We start from the raw sequence: 20,503 nt of genomic DNA, 5'->3' as shown, positions 1-20,503 counted from the left end.
AAAATTACCCAGAAGAGTTACAAGCAGGGTCTCAAAGAGATCTTTATACACTCGTGTTCACAGCAGCATCATTCATTGTAGCGAAAACATAAGAAGCAACCCAAGTGTCCGCCACAGATGATGGGCCAGCAAAACACGATCTTGACACACGGCGGAATATCATCTGGCCTGTAAGGGGGAGCAGATTCTGACGCTCACTACAACACAAATGAACCGTGAGGACATTGCGCTCAGTGAGATAAGCCAGACACAAAAAGACAACACTGTGTGCTTCCGATCATGTGATCCCCAGAGGAGTCAGGCTCACGGAGACAGAAGGGAGGCTGGCGAAGGGGCAGCTAGTGTTTGATGGGGCAGAGTTTCTGTTCGGGCCGATGAGAGTTCTGAGGATGGTGTGAGGGTTGCCCAACAATGTGCTGAATGGCACTGAGCTGTGCCTTTGAAACTGGTTAAGGTGGTGGTTTTATGTTGTGCCCATGACGGGCTCAGGACCACGATGTCACCCAGTTTGGGGCAGACAGGAGGGAGGCGGGTCAGGGAGGCGGACCCAGCCCAGGACTGGACAGCAGTGGTGGGGGCGGCCTGGAGTCCACGTCTCAGTGAGGAAGCCGGGCCCTGGGACCCCGATCCCTCCTCCCCTGCCTCGGTCTCCATCTCTCACTCCAAAGTCACCAGCTTGGAGGGGCCAGGGTGGGGGCATCAGGAGGCCCTGGAGTGAGGCAGGAGTGAGGGGTTGGCCTGGCACTTCCACATCCATGGAGTTCTGGGGCTTCAGTTCAGCTACAGGAGCCCCCATCTGCCTTGGGCCCTCTGGCCCTGGACCAGTTAGTAGAAAAGACGTAATTTAACTGAGCATCATAAGAAAAGATGTAGAACGCTCCCAGCTGAGCAGACTTTACAATTTAAAGATGTCAACTGGAACCTAATAAATCCAAGAGCGTGATTCCAAACAAAAGGCCAGACGGGTGCCACCCTTGCTGGGGCTGGACGAAACAAATCTGAGCCTCACCTGCCAGAACAATGGCATGAAAGACTCAGATGCTGCTCCAGTTTGAAGACAAAGGAGGTGGACAATCAAAGGGACGCACTTAAGTTCACAGCGGTACTGCTCGAATGAAAGAAAAAAAAGTCAGCTCCGTAGAGAAGCCTGGTTATATAATAAATGGTGCTTTTCTTGCTGAGAGAATCCGGTGTTGATGCTGAGTCCCCACGCCTCCCTCCCACCCTGCGGTCAGGGCAGGGTGCTGTGGGGACACCACGCACCAGACTCAGCCTCCCCAGCAGGCAGAGCCCCAGCCACCCCTCTCAGTCCCGGGTCAGCCCTGGAGCCCCGGGACCCAGCCCCCCAGGCCTGCACGTCAAGCCTCCAGGCTCTGACTCACTTCCATGTCGGACCCTTCCACTTTCCTTCCACCAGCACCTGTCAAGAGCCCACAGCATCCACCATATTTGCAAAAAGATTCTAGGCTGGGGATTGGAAAACACAGTCTCTGAAGGAAAGTTACATGGCTCAAAATAGCCTGGAGTTAAAACTCCCCTCCAGGTCTTCTCCACCATTCTATAGAAAACAAAGAATTCCCTCACCCAAAGGAAAGAATGGACATTAAGGTTGATTACACCCAGCTCCCAGCTGGTCCCAGCCTCTGGCCATCTCTGGAATTCCTTGCCCCAGCCGTTTAAGAGAAAACTACCCTGAGCAACGTTGGAGAAGAACAGACCCCTTAAGACAGTAGCTTTCCACATACATGCCTGTATATGCTTACTCTTTTCCAGGGTTCGTGCAGCAGCTCACTAATCTGACTGCTGCCCCTTCTCGCCTCATTACAGGTGATCTGTTCCTGTAAAGTGCCGGCCTCGTTCTTTCTCCAAAGCTCGCTTTCTCTAATTCCCTTACCCTACCATCTCTACCATACTTTACAAAGAACTTCTCTAAACTTCCAGTGACTTGCAGACAGCCTGGGAAAGCACACGGGTGCCAACCACACCCATGTGCCCGGTCCCTCCAGCTCCCCAGGGGCAGCCCAGGGTGTGGCTAGGTCAGGGGAGTGTGTGTTTGGGGGACCCTCTGCTCCCACCTCCAGCCGTCCTGCCGGGAGCCGACCCACTAAGGAAAGTGACGCGCTCACATTTAACAAGCCAAATGCCAGGGACAGCGCTGAAGGTGGTAGCCACTGTCTCAGGGGAGGGCCTTAGAGAAACGCCGTTTCCAACAAGCCTGCCCCGCTGCCATGCGCCTTCCCCACAGCTGACTCAGCCCTGTGACTCTGACGGGCCCCGGGGATGCAGACTTCCGCACGGTGACACGGTACAGGCTGCTTCAGGGATGAGACCGCAGTTCAGAGCTCAGGAGAGAGCAGCCACCGGCGCCCTGAAATGTGAACAAAATGATGTCCCAGGGCTGACGGAAATGACCACCTGCCGGGGATTTCCAAGCCACCACGGGACCCACCTGCGTCTGCTCGGGACGCCGGGGAGAGATCACAGCGAGGCTGGAGGCTGGAAGGGCCGGCAGGCTCCGTGTCCGGTGGGAGCTCTTCCTGGCTCACAGACGCGACCTCACGGAGCAGCTGGGGCCCAGGGGCAGGGGCTCTCTGAGCCTTCACGGAGGAGCACCTACCGCACCGTGGGGGCTCCACCCTCCCGACCCCATCACCTCCCGGAGGCCCACCTCCGGACACATCCCCCAAGGTTTGGTTTCAGCAGGTGAATCTGGGGGACACAGGCCTTCGGCCCGCAGCGTGCAGAGCTGTTTGTAGAGCTGCTGACGTTCAGAGCTGCCCTGCAGGGAGAGGCGGACGGAGCTCCGCCGTCATGTGAAGACAAGTCAGTATGTGTGGTCATAAAAGGTTGCAGCTGTGCGAACTACGCTGGGATTCGTGGCCTCCAGGGGAGAGGAATTCGATCCAGGGCCAGAGAGGAGGCTTGATGACCAGGAGGTTTGCATAGCAGAGTTTTATTAAAGTGCAAAAGAGATAGAGAGAGCTTCTGACAGAGACATCAGAAGGGCCCAGAAAGAGTGCCCCCTTGCTAGTTTTTAGCAAGGTGTTTTATACCTGTTAGCAAAGCTCCTAATCAGAAAAAGAAACACCTCAAGACTGAGGGAGTGGCACCCGGCCCCTCTCCCGCAACAGGCATTTAGAGAGACAACGGCAGTGGGGAGCCGTCTCCGGCCGGAAAACACCTGACATGAGTATTGAGAGGCAGGTTTCCAAGCAAATGCACAGCTTCATTGACACGGCTTAAGAAAGTATCTCCAAAGGAAAGCGTGTTGGTGAGCTCAAGGCTTGGGATGAAGTTCGGGTGGAACCAGGTGTCGTCATGACAGCACAGGATTCAAACCGGCTCCTTTAATTTTGTGCAGGGAAGGAAAAAAAGAGTCTGCCACTTGGAATTTACTTCCTCCTGCCTCTTGGGGACCTCTGGCCTCCCTTCCGAGCCTGTTAACCTTCTCAGCCACACAGGGCGGCCGACCTGAGACCGCGAGAGTAGCTGTGCTGGACGCAGCCAGACACCACGCCAGGCAGTGAACCCAATGCCTTCAGGCCCGTCTCCCGAGGCCTCTTTTCTTCGCTCTGCCACCCTAACCCTCCCGTATTTATGAGCATGAATCACTTTTATAACAGAAAGCGGTAAACCATTTTTAAAATAAGTTACAATCATCAAGAAATCACCTTCAAAAAGAAGTCTGGTTATATAATCAAATCGTAGGTTTCTCGCCAAAAAAGTCAGTTGGGGCTTTTGTGCAATGTTCCCTTCCAATGTTAATATTCTGAAATCCAAAAATACTTGATTTCCCATAATCAGAAGACGCCACTATCCTTACAAAACACTACTGTGCAAATTAGGATGATCATTTCTGGGCCATGGAAAAATAAACTGGGGACATCACTTTTTAACATTTGTTGTTAACCTGGGATATAAATGCCTTTAATTTGGGATTTCTCTTCTAGCAGCTAATTTTAGATCAGCTATTAGAGTGACTGCCCCCCATGAAGAGAGTTTATGTTTATACCAGCTAACAGGAAGCTTCATCTCAGAGCCAGGAGGGGCCAGAGCTGACGTAAACATTTGGAGCCATTTTTAATACAGGGGTTCCTATTATTCTTAATAGAAAGAAGCATAATTCAAATAGTAACAACAAAATCAGCAACATGAACATTTTCTCTTAAAGATTTGTGGTGGTTGTCTTGGCCCCTAAAGAGGCACAGACTTCCTCTTTCAAATCCCATTTCACTTCCCGCCTTCCCCCACACTATTGTCTTCAGAGTAAACGCTGATGTTTCTGGCCAGGCAAGTGAAGAAACCAGTGTAACTGACTGGTCGCCCTTGAGAAATGTGTAGACCCCAGCTCCCTGAACTGAGTCCCCAAACGCTGCATCTCTGAGCTGTCAGAGGTGACAGGAGGTGGCAGTGATGGGGGGTGGGGCGGGGTCCTGTGGCTCAAGGAATTTTCCCTTCTTATTAGCGGACCCTTCACACTTGTGTCCCACGTGCCGGTGTACATACAGCTACGTGTTGCTTCCTTGTATATTCCTTGACTCCCTGCTGGAGGCTCACCCTCCACAGTAACTCTCAGGAAGTCCGCAGTCAACAAGCTTTGTTTTCAGCCCAGTTTTTCCAAACACACTGTATTCGACTAGTCTGTGTACTGAGGAAGTAAGAGAGGAGAAACAAGCCCCGCTAAGTACACTGAGCCCCAAAGGCTCGGCGTTAGGCTGTGTTGTTGTTGTGTTGTTCAGTCGCCAAGTTGCGTCTGGTTCTTTAGCACCTGTAGCCTTCAGCAGCCCAGGCCTCCGTGTCCTTCACCACCTCCCAGAGTTTGCTCAGATCCATGGTGGCTCAGCTGGTAAAGAATCCGCCCGCAATGCGGGACACCTGGGTTCGATCCCTGGGTTGGGAAGATCCCCTGGAGAAGAGAAAGGCTACCCACTCCAGTGTTCTGGCCTGGAGAATTCCATGGACTGTACAGTCCCTGGGGTCGCAAAGAGTCGGACACGACTGAGCGACTTTCACTGTCACATGTCCAGGAGACGTTGTGACTCTAAAAATGTTATGATGCTCTGATGAGCATATTAGGGTCTGCTGACCTCTGTTCTCTCTCCAGGCACATCGGCTACCCGCTGCCACCAGGCACATCCCCCAAAAGTCAGTGGTGTGAACAGTCCTCTTTATTTGCTCGGACTCCAGAGTCTGCACTGTGGGCCCAGTGGGGGGTTCCCTTGCCCACTCCAGGGCCCTCCTCTCAGCCACCAACGCGGGCAGCCTGTGGAGACGGCTGGTCACAGACCGTGCTCCCTCGTGCGTCTGCCAGGCCGCCTGGCGGAGGTGCGCTCAGGGCTCCGAACCGTCAAATGATGGAGGCCTAGGCGTGCTGTGAGAGCCAGGATGACAGGCATCACATCTTAAGGACGTCTGGGGCCGCTGCAGGTCAAGGGCCTGGAGGGAGAGCAGATTGGGGAGCCCCCAGACCTGAGTCTAGCTCCTCAGCCGCTTGGCGACCCCTGAATTTCACTGAACTCCCCTGGGGGAGTCCAAGGGCAGGGGAGGAGGGATCCTGGAGATGAAAGAGCTGAGTGGGAGGCCTCCGCCCTGGACCCTGGAGTGTGGTGTCTGAGTCTCTCCAAGCTCAAGGCTGCGGGCTGACTCTCCACTGAGGTCCTGGCAGAAACATGACCACAGCCAAGAGCCAAGGGGAAACTGAAATAGATCCGTCCTCACAGGCAGTGAAGCCAGCCTCCACGAGCTCAAGACCCTCCAGCACACAGCCCAGAACTTCCAAGGGAGTTGAGGGAAGCCAGCTCCAGAAAGTGCTCCTCACAAGGCCAGGGACAGAAGCAGAAACAGGAACACTGACTCACAGCTAAAGGTCAGTCAATAGGAGGAGACCCACCAATGAGTCAGAGCCTAACCAGTAAAGGGGCTTTAAAATAACTATGAAACACGTGCTAAAGAGTCTGCAGGTAAAGGATATACACAAGGAGCAGGAAATTTCAGAAGAGATTTAGAAACTTTTCTAGAAAGATATTCTAGACATGAAAAATATAGTATTTAAAGTAAAAAAAAAGTCATTGATTGGGATCAACATTCGATTAAACACATCAAAATAAAATATTTGTGAATTTGAAAACAAGTCAATAAAAAAGATTTATTAAAAAATGAAGAAAACCCAAATGACCTATGGACAATATCACATGGTTTACAGATATGCAGCTGGAGCCCCAGAAAGAGACAGAGAGCGAAAGAAGGCATAAAAATTATTTAAAACAAGTGGTGAAAAAAAAGGATGTTTAACGAAACTTGCTAAAGATGGTGAGGGTCTGCCCAAAGGAATGAACAAGGACCCTCTCCAACAGACGCTCCCCCTGCCCAGGAAGCCAGCGGAGGACATCTTTAAAGGGTATCTTTATCTTAGACTTTCCCCCGTTTCTGGGTCACTGTTTGCTATTCTGTTGCTGTGACAACACCCAAACTCTGGATTCCTTTTGTCTAATAAGCAGATCTCTCATGCACGACCCTGAGTCAGGACACACCAGTGGATCCCCTCTTCCACTTTTTCACAGTAAGTCACTGAATTCGGCCGTCCCTTACCTGAGTTACTCACCTGTCACTCACCCATGCACGCAGCTGTCTGTCAAGAACTGACTCAGAACAAGGCTCACATGTATTCAGCTCTTACCCTGTGGCGGGAACTGTGCTAAACACCCCACGTGGAAGGTGAATAAATTCATTAAACCTGCTGGCCCTCCATGCAGGGGCGTCATCGCAGCCTCTGTGCCAAGCGGAAGGCGCACAACCAGGCCAGGAGCCCCTGGTCTAAACACCATCTAAATCCATCCTTCCTGCAACATCCGAGTGCTGGAGCAAGACAGAAAACAGGCCGAAGCAACCGTGCCCCTAACTACTCCAGGCCTGCTTCTCTTTAGGAAGGCGACAGGAGCGGTTTGTGTGTCCACTGGTGTCAGAGAGAAGGAAACACAGGCAGGGGCCACTGTGCGAGGTTCTGTAGGGAGTCATGTGAGACGCTCCATCACAGAGGGACAACTCCGGGCCCGACCAGCAGCTGACCTCGGAGAAGACGCCTGAGGAGCCCCTCGGGGGCCTCTGGGAACCGACTCCCTCGGCTTCCCGTCTCTCCTTCATTCCTTCTGTGTTTGGGGTTGTTTCTAAAACTCGAACAAATGAGCAAAACTTCTAGGGTTTGAGAGCGTGAGGAAAGGCTCTGTGCCCGCCCCTCCTGTGGTGAGTGGACCTGGGAGACGCCTCCCCTGGGGGACAAAGAGGGGCCCGTGGAAAGCAGCGAAGGGTCAGTGGCTGAAATCAGGAGGAAAGGTGGCTTCGGGGATCAACAGGCCACGGAGGGACAAGCTTGGGGCAAGTCGGCTCCAATAAACCCTCCTCTCCCCCCACCCCCCCAAGCTCTTCCTCCCAAATCCTGGTCTCTGCAGGCAACTGCTCCACCCACACCCCACCGGAGCCTCACGGGAACCCCTTTACATAATAGGAGGGGTTGGATGGAAAGTAAAATAATCACCTGTTGAAGAAACGGATTTGACATCCCAAACAACAAGTGTAAAGGAGGTTTGGAATAACATCCGCTCATAAATCCCAGATTATTTGCATTTAAATAAATGCACAATTAATTTGGGAGAAAAGAGGTTCTAATATTGATAGATAAAGAAAACTCCGGTCATCCAATTACTTAGAATAGGCAGACAAGGTAGAAGGCCCTTTCAGAAGACGCAGAAATGGAGTCTGTGATGAGCCTGTGATGAGGAGGTTGTCCGGTAACACTAAGAAGGAAAGTGAGGAAGACCGGCTTCTGATAAACAGTCGTTAACAGAGCCAAGTGACCTCAGAGGTCACTCTTCCTGAGAAACTCTTTCACCCAGACTTTTGGGCATTCCCCGGGTGGCCCCCTAAGAGCCCACGGGTCAGAGACCGGCGCCTCTATGAACCCTGCAGGGGAGAGAGAACGCGCTCCCACACACGCTGCTGCAGAACAGCGGGAGAGGCGTGCTGCCTAACCGGAAAGAGGCAGCGGAGGCGCCCTTGACCCCTACTCCCACCGTCGGCGCGGAGGGCGGCGTTTTCACCCCCCCCCCCGTGCCCCCTTCCCACCCTCAACAGCGCTGGGCGGGAGGGTGAGGTCGTCACAGATTCGACGCTAAGGACCCTGCAGTCAGTTCGGGGCTGCTTTGCACACACATTGAGGCAACCTAAAAACAGAGTTTCCGCCTGCGCCTGCGGGGCTGGTGAACGGGGTTTGGGGAAGGAGCCTGCTGGTCAAGTTCGATCCTTTCCTGGAGGCGCCCTCCTCGAACTTTTGCTTTTCCTCTGCCGCCCTCTTCAGGGTGTTTGTGAAAAGTGCCCCGAATCTAAGGCCTCTGGGCGAGTCGTGCTCAATCTCTGGGCTACTGACACGGAGCTGGGGCGGCTGCCAGACCTGGGTGATGGAGGGACGCGCACAGGCCACCTCGGCCGGCCCAGAGCTGGGTCTCGGGGGGGAACCGCGGCCACCCCAGGGGACAGACAGGTCCTAGTCGGAGCCCGAGCCACTGTGCGTGAATCCTCTGGGGGACACAGCTGTGGGTGAGCTTGCCAGAGTACCTCCTTTAGGTTACAGGGAGGAAAGAGGCACCATCCTTATGAAGGTCCAGTGAGAGGCCCCTTGTGAGACCCAGGGCGCCATGCTCATACTAGGAGAGGCCTGGCGCTCAGCCTGGCAGGACTGGCCCCTCCCGCGGAGGCCTCCGGCCTCTGCCCAGGGTGGCCTGTGGTCCTGCGTGGAGGAGCCTGGTTGGACTTCCCTCTGGGGAAAGGGTTGAGCTCACCTTTCAGCAAGTCTCCCTCAAATCTCACACAGCACTCAGCTTGTCCTGGACCCACAGGATGCTGGTCTTGTGAGTCATCTAAAAGTTGCAAACACAGGCTTTGAGTCAGAAGGCAGCTCCGCCCCTCCGCACTGGGTTCAGGGTCTCGGATTTCATAAAGGGGACAGTCGCTGAAGGCCAGGCCCACAGGACTCAGCAGGAAAGGCTCTGATGACCAGGACCAGCCCAGAGGGAGCGGGAGTGGTCCTCAGTGTGGCAAGAGCTGCCACACTTTACACACTTTATGTGTAAACGTTTGTATGCTTACACATTTTATGGGTAAATATTTGTATGCTTACATATTTTATGGGTAAATGTTCGTATGTTTACAAATTTTATGGGTAAACGTTTTCACAAGAGGCAAGGGGACCTGTGGGGCTGCAAGTGGTTACTGTACAGGTTTTGGGGGGGTGGGATTTGGATACGTACGTGCCACCCACCCCAGATTATCCCGCGCTTTCTGGATGGGTTAGGCCAAGGAGCTGATGGGAGCAGACAAGCCACGCGGCTGCGTCTGAGCAACACAGTGCTCTGAGCAGGTGCCCTGGCCTCGCTCCCCGGAAGCCAGCAGCCACTGGAGGCAGGAGCAGGACTCTGGACCAGGGGTTCTGGGGCCCCGGTGAGCAGGAAAGAATGGCCGTGTCTGGGTCTCCGGCAAGCGGTGAGGTGATGCCACTGAGTTCTCAGAGGAGAGGACAGGCTCACACGTGCCCCCGAGCCGCAGCGCTTGCTGTGCGGTGATGTTTCTGGAATCCAGGCGTATCTCGGAACCAACACCAGAGGAAATCAAGTAGACACATGCTCACACTCCCAGCCCAGCCCCATGACCTAGCGGCCTATAGCTCCCTGCCTCTGTCGTATCACACACAGGGAAACCATAACTTCAGTTTCAGTCCCTAATTATGACTTCAAATAGTTTCAAAACCTCCTCAGTCTGATGCATTAAAATAAAAAGTTAGTGGGTATACCACTGACTGTGAGCCGATGGGCCAAACGGCAGAGAAACACAGCACCCAGGTCTTCTCAGCCCCACCATTCCCCTTCCCACCTCCTTGTCTGCTCTGCGCACAAAGGCTAAGGAAGCAACTGGGACGCGTGCTTCCCCTGATGCTGAACGCCTGAGGCTGGCCGGGCTGAAGGTCCCAGGCAGGGCCTTGCCTCCCTCCACAGGGACAGGCTGTCGCTGACCTGCAGCAGGCACACTTCTGGCTTCCCCGAGGGCACAGCACACTCCTGAACGTAAGTGGATTGTAGGGCATGCCCTACCAGTACAGATGGCGCAGACACTCATGTGAGAACTAAGGGAACGTTGCCCTGCATCTGGATGGATTAGCCAGTTGTTAGCGGCTCTGTTTCTTGGCTGCAGACTGAAATCTTAGCAAAGGCCAACTGGCCTGCAAAGCACAGGCTGGATCAGGGCAAACAGATTTGTGCAACCCACCAGAGCTTCTGGAAAACAGCTCAAAGGGCAGATAGTGCAGAGAATGGGCCGGGAGTTTCTTTTATAAATGATAGGGTTGAGCATTATGGGACAGGTCATATTCTTGATTTTATTTAAGAATAATTATGCTTCACTAAGTATTAACGCTGCCCCTAGATTATCTGATGCTCTATCTCTTATGAAAATAAGAGAAGTGCAATTTCAATATACCCTTTGTGACTCATTTAAAACCCAGACCTTTGGAAACATCTTCAAATCTTACTTTGCATCCTCATAGCTACCTCCTAAAATCACCCCAAAGCACCAACCAAGAAGAACTCAGTGTCCGCCAGAATGGAGCCCTTGGTGCAGAATGTCCCACTAGAATGGAGCCCTTGGATAGAATGTCTCACCAGAATGGAGCCCTTGGTGCAGAATGTCCCATTAGAATGGAGCCCTTGGATAGAATGTCTCACTAGAATGGAGCCCTTGGGGTAGAATGTTCCACTAGAATGGAGCCCTTGGATAGAATGTCCCAGTAGAATGGAGCCCTTGGAGTAGAATGTCTCACCAGGATGGAGCCCTTGGGTAGAATGTTCCACTATAATGGAGCCCTTGGATAGAATGTCCCAGTAGAATGGAGCCCTTGGAGTAGAATGTCTCACCAGGATGGAGCCCTTGTGTAGAATGTTCCACTATAATGGAGCCCTTGGATAGAATGTCCCAGTAGAATGGAGCCCTTGGGGGAGAATGTCCCACTAGAATGGAGCCCTTGGAGTAGAATGTCTCACCAGGATGGAGCCCTTGGTGCAGCAACACAGAGCTAGTAACCTGGTTCTTAGTTCTTGCAGAGAGCAGGGTGCAGCCCAGAGCATGGGAAGAAGGCAGGCACTCGCTCCGGGCCTTGCAGGAAAGAGTGGCCAGGCTTGGTGCTGCTGAGGAGGCTGACCTCCATGGACAGACCAAGCATGTCTTAAAGGACAACAAGGAAAAGGAGCAAGGGGCGGCACTGTCATCCTGACTGCATATAAATATCTCATTTAAAAGACAATGGTATAGCCACATGCAAAAGAATGATACTGGGCCCATATCTACTTCACACTATGTACAAAAATTAACCCAGAATGGATCAAAGAACTAAATTTAAGAGCTAAAACTAGAATATGCTTAAAAAGCATACAGTAAGTCTTTGCAATTTCTTGTTAGGCAAAGCCTCTTACACATAACACCAAAAGCACAAGCAACAAAAGAAAAAAAAACCCTAGACATCATCAAGATTAGAAAATTGTGTTACAAAGTAAACCATCAAGTAAGTGAAAAGACAAGCAACAAAATTAGAAGAAATATTTGTAAATCATATATTTGATAAGAGACATATCTAAAAATATATGAAAAACACTAGTCGACAATTTCAAAGATAAATTGCCCAATTTAAAAATGGTAAAACAATCTGAATAAACTTTTAAAGGGCCAATATGTATGAATGGCTGATAAGCACATAAGAATAGGCTCAACATCACCGGTCTTTAGGGAAATGCAAATCAAAGCCACAGGGAGACGCCAATGCACACACGGGTATAATCAGAGCATCAAAGGCGAGCGCTGGCAAGGATTCTACTCTGAGGCGTGTGCCCAAGTAGAATGAAAACAGGCATCCACACAAAACTAGTACACAAATACTCCTAGTAGCACAGTAGCCCCAAACTGGTAACAATTTGAATGTCCAGATGATGAAGAAATAAAATGTGGTGGATCCATACAATTGAATAAAAAGAAATGGAGTACTGATACATGGAAAATCTTGTGAACATCATTATGTAAGTGAAAGAATCCAGTCACAAAAGGCCACTTATTATATGCAATTCCATTTGTATGAAATATCCAGAATGGACAAATCTAGAGAGACATGACGTAGATCAGTGTCCATCCTGGGCTGGTGGGACTGGGGACCACGGGGAGAGACCACTATTGGATAACTAGGCACGAGATTTCTTTCTGCAGATACTGAAACATCCTAAGCTGGGTTCACTACACTGTGCTGGGTCTGCGGCACAGGGGACCCTCACTGCTGTGGAGGGCAGCCACGGCGGCTCTGTGGCGTCTGCAGGGGACCCTCACTGCGGTGGGGGGTGGCCTCAGCAGCTCTGTGGCATCTGCAGGGGACCCTCACTGCGGTGGGGGGCGGCCTCAGCGGCTCTGTGGCATCTGCAGGGGACCTTCACTGCGGTGGGGGGCGGCCTCAGCGGCTCTGTGGCATCTGCAGGGGACCCTCACTGCGGTGGAGGGCAGCCTCAGCGGCTCTGTGGCGTCTGCAGCACAGGGACCCTCACTGCGGTGGAGGGCAGCCTCAGCTGCTCTGTGGCGTCTGCAGCACAGGGACCCTCCGCTGCAGTGGGGGCAGCCGCGGCGGCTCTGTGGCGTCTGCAGCACAGGGACCCTCCGCTGCAGTGGGGGGCGGCCTCAGTGGCTCTGCGGCGTCTGCACTCTCAGTCCTCAGGTGGGGACGGCACCCTCCTCCCCTGCACTGGACGGGGGCTTTTTAGCACTGGACCACCAGGCAAGTTCCAGCCTGCAGTTTTAACACCAAAGCCACTGACCGCACCCTGTAAATGGGCGAACTGTACTGTATGTGAATTGTATCTCAATAAAGTTGCTTAAAAAATGAGAAAAAAAAGACACAGGAAAGAAATCCAGTAATATTGAAGATATTTGCCCCCGGATGGCCCAAATACAATTACCTTTTTCTTATTTACTTATTTAATTTGTAAATCTTTATTTTTTTAACCACAGAACACAGTGTGAGATGATTTATTTGTTGAGAAACTGGATATTTATCTCCAGCTCTTGGTGAGTCCTTGATATGTGATAGGGTATATCTTCATCCAAGTAAAACTATGAGCAAGAACCAGTAATATTGTATCGTGTTGAGTCCAAGCTCACTCTGTTCGCTGAATGACAGGCCAATGAATCCGAGACGAGGTGTTGAGGCAAGGAAGAGGCTTTAGTCGGGGAGCTGGTAGACCAAGAGGATGGCAGGCTAGCGCCTCAAAATAACCATCTTACTGGGGTCTGGATGCCAGGTTCATTTATAGATCAGAGAGAAAGGAGCAATGAGGAACTAAAGTCAAAAGGCAGAATAGAGAGGGAGATGCAGTGGGGAAGTAAAGTAAAAGGGTCTTTCAGTTCAGTTCACTCGCTCAGTCATGTCCAACTCTTTGTGACCTGCAGCACAGCAGGCCTCCCTGTCCATCACCAACTCCTGGAATTTACTCAAACTCATGTCCATCGAGTCGGTGATGCCATCTAACCATCTCATCCTCTGTCATCCCCTTCTCTTCCCGCCTTCAATCTTTCCCAGCATCAGGGTCTTTTCAAATGAGTCAGTTATTTGCATCAGGTGGCCAAAGGGTCTTTAGTCTTGCAAAACATCTCCAAGGGAATGTCTAGCCTTCGGAAGGGGTCTGCTAACCTCTTCTATTCATAGGCAGGCAGGGACGAACTATCTCTCCTTGAGCTGAACAAGGCACTTTAGTTTACAGTCAAGCGGAGGGGCAGGGTCCTGCAGGCAAGCCATTGAGTATGATTGTAATAATAAAAACAACTCAAAGAAACAGTTTGCAACATGAAGTCAGAATTGGCTTCCTCCCTGCAACAACTATATGATACCACCATATTTAAGAGAATTCTTCTCTTCTAACCACTGTACACAAATCACAGAATCCTGACAGATTTAGAGCTTCAGCTCAGCGCTGCTCACATAGCCCTGAGGACCCGGCCTTCCTGGGAGGCGGCTGCTGACCAAAGGGTAGAGCCACTCCGGGGCTCAGGGCGGTGCAAGGGGCGGTTCCACAAACAGATGTTGGGCGTAGGGTGCGGGGCAGAGGCAGGGCTTGGAGCAGATCTCCGCTCTGCTTTGCTAGGTCTGTTTCAGACCTGTCAGTTCCTGGGTATTGACACCACACCACACAACATGCTGTTTCCCTGGACCGATCACATGGAAGGAGCAAAACCCTCGCGGGCGCAGGCGGCTGTCCAGAGGATAGAGCCCAAACCCACAGACCAGACCCTGGACCAGTCTTGTTTACTGTTTCCTGTCTTAATTGCTTTTCCTCAAATCTCTGCTGCTGCTGCTGCTGCTGCTAAGTCACTTCAGTCGTGTCCGACACTATGCGACCCCCTAGACGGCAGCCCACCAGGCTCCCCCGTCCCTGGGATTCTCCAGGCAAGAACACTGGAGTGGGTTGCCATTTCCTTCTCCAACGCAGGAAAGTGAAAAGTGAAAGTGAAGTCACTCAGTCATGTCCGACTCTAAGCGACCCCAGGGACTGCAGCCTACCAGGCTCCTCCACCCATGGCATTTTCCAGGCAAGAGTACTGGAGTGGGGTGCCACTGCCTTTTCCACCTCAAATCTCTGTTAAATGTAAAAAAAGCAACACAAGATTACAAACAGCTAGATATAGAAGCCAAATTACATTCAGGTACTTTAGTCCATTCAGGAAAAAAAGATGAATGGAGGGCTGAACACTTTCAAAGTGAAGTTTTCGCACTGAAGCAGTGATGCTGATGAAGTTCTCTCTGCAAGAGGTTCCTTCAGCCGCTCCTCCAGGAAACCCTCATGGAGCCGGGCTGAGTCAGATGTTGGGGCTCTGACCACCAGTGGGGCAAGCACGCTCCCGCTCCCTGGAGCTCTTCCACAAGTGGGCAGAGACCCCGAGGCTGACACTTATGGAGCAGGCAGAGGGCAACGGAGGCTGATGCTCCAATACCGTGGCACCTGATGAGAAGAGCCAACTCACTGGAAAAGATCTGGATGCTGGGAAAGTCTGAGGGCAGGAGAAGCAGGCAACAGAGGATGGGATGGTTGGAGGGCATCACCGACTCCATGGACCTGAGTTTGAGTAAGCTCCGGGAGTTGGTGATGGACAGGGAGGCCTGGCGTGCTGCAGCCCATGGGGTTACAAAGAGGTGGAGACCACTGAGCGACTGAACAACAGCAGGAGACTTCTAGGGACAGGACCAGGGGAGGCCTCAGAGAGGAAGCGGCTCTGAGCTACGCACAGCAAGGGCCACGGCAGCAGGTACAGCAGGGCACAGGCTCTCAGAGGACCACAGGCAGCTGAGGGATTTACGAGAAACTCAGAGAACATAGGCGGGGGCCCTGGGAGCCTGTGTTCTCGGCTGGCTCCCAGGTCTGGGCTTAACCCTCCTGTCGCTGGCACAAAGCAGCAGCTGCTTGTGGCCCACAGAGAAGAGCGAGCCCCTCCCCCTGCTGACCGCTCACCTGTCACCACGACAGTGATACCGCGTGTGGGCAGAGGCCGTCAGCCCAGGGTTCTCCTGCCCCTAAATTGCTATGATAACTGTACAGTTAAGAGAACTTTTGTAGTCACATCATCCTTACACAAAGCTAACTGTTAACACTAAAGCATAAAGCAAACGTGCATCAGTAGATGTTCCAACATTTCCAGTAGAAGAAGCACAAGAAAGTCCTAAGAAAACACAGTGGGAGGTCATTTCACTGGAGTCAGGTCTTTAATTTAAACCAGTCAATATGTCATTTTATATAAGACTAAGAAAACTTCATTAAAATACATTTTCATTTGGAGTGTTTAAAAATCTAACAATAAATTTTACAATATTTCAATGCTGTTTCGAAAATGAGTAGAAATATCCTTGGAAGAGAGTGTCCCCCACGGCTCTCTGTTGCCTCTGGAATTTAGTATACACTAAAAGGTTTGCTGTTTCCATTCAAAAATAGTGATTTATTTATGGCGTATTGAAGTGACAGTCTTGAAAAATGAATTCTGTACAGACACATGCCTTCTATCTATACAAATGTGCATGCATCCAATGTAAGCTTGGAGCCACCACATGACTTCATCTCGGGGTCCCACCACCTACGGGGCTTCCTGCAGCAGCAGCCGCAGCCTCTGCAGCTCGTTGCTGGCCGGGGTCGCCCACTCCCGCCGCAGGTACTGGATGTCCATGCTGCCAGAGGCTCTGGCCAGCACCAGGGCCAGGAAGCCGCCGCGGGTTTTCTCTGCGTCCCCCATGACGGTCATGGCCACCAACCTGAAATCGAGAAGCACACGCTGTGTGACCCTGAGTCACCGTATTACCCACCTGCCCCGGGCGTAGCAGGAAGAAGAGAAACACTGAAAACACAGTGGGCAGCTCCCTGACATCAGTCTGGGGATGGTTTTCTGGAACTGAATCTAAAAGCAAACAGGTGGGATGACTAAGAAGGCAGAAGAAGCCAGAAGCAAACAGGAAGGGCCACCTAGAGATGGAGAAGACATTTGCCAATCCTATGTCTGTTAAAGGGTTAATATCTAAAATATATAAAGACTCCTACAACTAAACAGAAAAAAAAAAAAACAAATCCAATTACAAAACGGGCAGAAGACCTGAAGAGTCATTTTTCTAAAAGACACACAGATGGCAAACAGACATGTGAAAAGATGTTCAACATCACTAATCAACAGGGAAATGCAAATCAAAACCACACTGAGATATCAGCTCACAACGCTGAGATATCACCATCAGAATGGCCATCATCAAAAAGATATGAAATAACAAATGTTGGTGAGAACAGAGAGAAAAGGGAGCCCTCGGACCCTGTAGATGGGAATGTAAACAGGTGAAGACACAATGAAAACCAGTGTGGAGGTTTCTCAGGATTTAAAGATAAAACTAACATAGGTCCAGCAATCCCACTCCTGGGTATTTACCCAAAGAAAATGAAGTCAGTGTCTCAAAGGGATATCTGCACCCCGTGGAATGGGATGGAAACGACCTAAGTGTCGGGTGTGGGACACCCCATGGCCACGGCAGCACCGCTCAACAGCAGGACCTGGAAACGACCTAAGTGTCGGGTGTGGGACACCCCATGGCCACGGCAGCACTGCTCACAGCAGCAGGACGTGATGCAGGGCACCACTCAAAGTGAAGTAAGTCAGAGGACAGATGCTGTGTGATCTCACTCACTTGTAAGCCTCCCCATCTGAAGCAAGCTCAGCTCACAGACAGAGGACAGAATGGTGGCCAAAGGAAGGGGTGGGGTGGGCCAAACGGGTGAAGGCGCGCACGCTTCTAGTCATAAAACAGCAAGTCATGGGATGTAGTGTACACACGAGAACTGTAGTTAATAACACCATTGCAAATCTGAAAGCTGCTAAGAGAGTAAACATTGAAAGTTCTCATCACGAGAAAAAAATTCTGAAACTATGTGAGGTGACAGATGTAATCCTTTGACAAAATATGCAAATATCAAATCATTATGTTGTACACTTGAAATTAGCATGTTTTACACCAATGATACCACAATATAAATGAAAAACAACAGATAATAATTCTTTAATCCTGAGACTACTTTGGGCTATTATGAAATAAGCCCATTTTAAAGTGGCTTTTTCAGAACTTAAATATAAAAATACTTAAATTTAAGTATAAGTAACTATAAAGTACGGAGGCCTTATACATAAATCAAGCTAGAAAGACCATCAGTGATGCATCTGCAGAAAGTCACCTGTGCCATCCCACCCTGGGCTTTCCCAGACTCACCTGTCTGGACAGATGGGCTGCCTGGCCACAGGCCCCAGGTCGCTCTCCAGGAGGTCCCACACGTACACGCAGGACGTGTCGTCCTGCACCAGAAACATGGCCGGCCTCGTCAGGGCCCACTGCAGGCTGGTGATGGCGTGGCCGTGGGTGCTGTGGTCCCACTGCAGGAGCGGGCGCTGGGCCGTCAGCCGGTGCAGCCTGATGCTGCCGTCAGAGCAGCCGGCCTGGGGGAGGCGGGGAAAGCGTGTCACGGTCCTTTTCTCTTTTTCACTCAAACTCAGCAGCCAACGAAAATTCTCGGAACGTTAGCTTTCACACTTACACAGCAAAAGCATTTGTTTATTCTTTTGTTTCCCAAACATAAAATCATAACGTTCCATCTTGTTCTCGCAAGTTACAAAGGTGGGTATTTGGAGATCCTGACACACTCTGTACCTCCTCCCCTCCAAAGAGGGCTAATAATCAGCGAATTCAGTGAATATATAAATAGGTGTTTACTTTTTAACAAAGCTGAATATCATTGACTCAAACATAGGACATTAAGATTGGAAAGATTGACTTAAAAAAAAAACACATACATTTGTACCAATAATATGGTTTTATATTCTTTTCCAATTGAATTTCCCATAAAACAAAACTTAGCTGGTCTAGTACAAGGATAAATTTTTACCCTCCTAAAATTAATTCCTTTTTACTCAATATATTTAATTATTCACATATTTAATCTTTCCAAAAAAGCAAAGGCAAGAGACAGCAATCACGAAAGGTTCTGTGAATCCCAAAATGGAGGAAACAGACTTATTACAGATAACAGGAGCCGGGTTCCCACTATTGGGAGGACGGGGAGGCCCCTAGGCCAGCCTGGGACTGGGGCGTGGGGTAAGAGGACACCCTGACGTCTCTCCTGTACAATGAGCACTCTGACTGCCCAGGCCTGGTATCTAGGAGTCTTTCTTCTAACAGGAGCCAAGACTCCTCGGAGGAATGGCTGATCCCAAGGGTTCCTGTACCAGAAAGCAAGAGGGGCTCACAGATCCAGGTCAGAACCATCTCCAGGGGCTCCTGCCCCAGGGGGACCATCTGAGCAGAGTAAACAGAGGCAGTGACTCTGAACCCACTGAGGACACTGAAAAGCCTTGTGCCCACGTTAAGAAAGAAAATACACAAGGAGGAAAGGAAGTCTTCTGACCAGGGTGGCTCACATGGAGTAAACAACAGGGCGACAGAACCGCCCTGGGACAGAACCGCCCTGGGACAGAACCGCCCTGGGACAGAACCGCCCTGAGAACAGAACCGCCCTGGGGCAGAACCTCCCTGGGGACAGAACCGCCCCTGGGGACAGAACCGCCCTGGGACAGAACCGCCCTGGGGACAGAACCGCCCTGGGAACAGAACCACCCCTGGGAAAGAACCGCCCCTGGGGACAGATCCGCCCTGGGAACAGAACCGCCCCTGAGACAGATCTACCCCTGGGAACAGAACCTCCCTGGGAACAGAACCGCCCCTGGGAAAGAACCGCCCTGGGAAAGAACCGCCCTGGGAAAGAACCGCCCTGGGACAGAACCTCCCTGGGACAGAACCGCCCTGAGGACAGAACCGCCCTGGGGCAGAACCACCCTGGGGACAGAACCGCCCCTGGGAAAGAACCGCCCTGGGACAGAACCGCCCTGGGGACAGAATCTCCCTGGGAACAGAACTGCACTGGGGACAGAACCTCCCTGGGACAGATCCGCCCTGGGGACAGAACCTCCCTGGGGACAGAACCTCCCTGGGACAGATCCGCCCTGGGGACAGAACCTCCCTGGGACAGAACCGCCCCTGGGAAAGAACCGCCCTGGGGACAGAACCTCCCTGGGAAAGAACCGCCCTGGGACAGAACCGCCCTGGGGACAGAACCGCCCCTGGGAAAGAACCGCCCTGGGGACAGAACCGCCCTGGGACAGAACCGCCCTGGGGACAGAACCGCCCTGGGACAGAACCTCCCTGGGAAAGAACCGCCCTGGGGACAGAACCTCCCTGAGGACAGAACCTCCCTGGGGACAGAACCTCCCTGGGACAGAACCGCCCCTGGGGACAGAACCGCCCTGGGACAGAACCGCCCTGGGGACAGATCCGCCCCTGAGACAGATCTACCCCTGGGGACAGAACCTCCCTGGGACAGAACCTCCCTGGGGACAGAACCACCCTGAGGACAGATCCACCCTGGGGACAGAACCTCCCTGGGGACAGAACCTCCCTGGGGACAGAACCGCCCTGGGGACAGAACCGCCCTGGGGATAGATCCGCCACTGAGACAGATCTACCCCTGGGGACAGAACCTCCCTGGGGACAGAACCTCCCTGGGACAGAACCTCCCCGGGACAGAACCTCCCCGGGACAGAACCGCCCTGGGACAGAACCTCCCTGGGGACAGAACCTCCCTGGGACAGAACCTCCCTGGGGACAGAACCACCCTGAGGACAGATCCACCCTGGGGACAGAACCTCCCTGGGGACAGAACCGCCCTGGGGACAGAACCGCCCTGGGGATAGATCCGCCACTGAGACAGATCTACCCCTGGGGACAGAACCTCCCTGGGGACAGAACCTCCCCAGGACAGAACCTCCCCGGGACAGAACCTCCCCGGGACAGAACCGCCCTGGGACAGAA

At 52.0% G+C, this 20,503-nt stretch overlaps 1 protein-coding gene and 1 long non-coding RNA gene across 8 annotated transcripts in view; both read right to left on the bottom strand.

Annotated features, from left to right (window-relative positions):
• Positions 1-2,937: 2,937 nt before the first annotated feature.
• Positions 2,938-11,922, bottom strand: LOC145524068 (uncharacterized). Its single transcript, XR_014067117.1, has 3 exons — positions 9,300-11,922; positions 8,832-8,909; positions 2,938-5,436 (listed from the first exon to the last, which is right to left on the bottom strand). It is a non-coding gene; the product is annotated as an uncharacterized LOC145524068 (long non-coding RNA).
• A 3,882-nt stretch (positions 11,923-15,804) lies between these two features.
• Positions 15,805-20,503, bottom strand: part of DYNC2I1 (dynein 2 intermediate chain 1) — a 50,250-nt gene continuing 45,551 nt past the window's right edge. For all 7 annotated transcript variants that reach the window (XM_081535579.1, XM_081535578.1, XM_081535576.1 and 4 more), the window contains 2 exons: positions 17,855-18,078; positions 15,805-16,363 (listed from right to left, as the gene is read on the bottom strand). In XM_081535579.1, coding sequence (XP_081391705.1) covers positions 16,189-16,363; positions 17,855-18,078 — 399 coding nt within the window. In that variant the 3' untranslated portion in view covers positions 15,805-16,188. The remainder of the gene's footprint in view (positions 16,364-17,854; positions 18,079-20,503) is intronic.

Source organism: Giraffa tippelskirchi, chromosome 10 (assembly GCF_054371585.1).
Source record: "Giraffa tippelskirchi isolate mGirTip1 chromosome 10, T2T-mGirTip1v1.2.pri, whole genome shotgun sequence".
Classification (NCBI taxonomy): Eukaryota; Metazoa; Chordata; class Mammalia; order Artiodactyla; family Giraffidae; genus Giraffa; species Giraffa tippelskirchi.
Note: the sequence above shows the minus strand (reverse complement) of the source record. Positions and strands in the feature narration are given on the sequence as shown.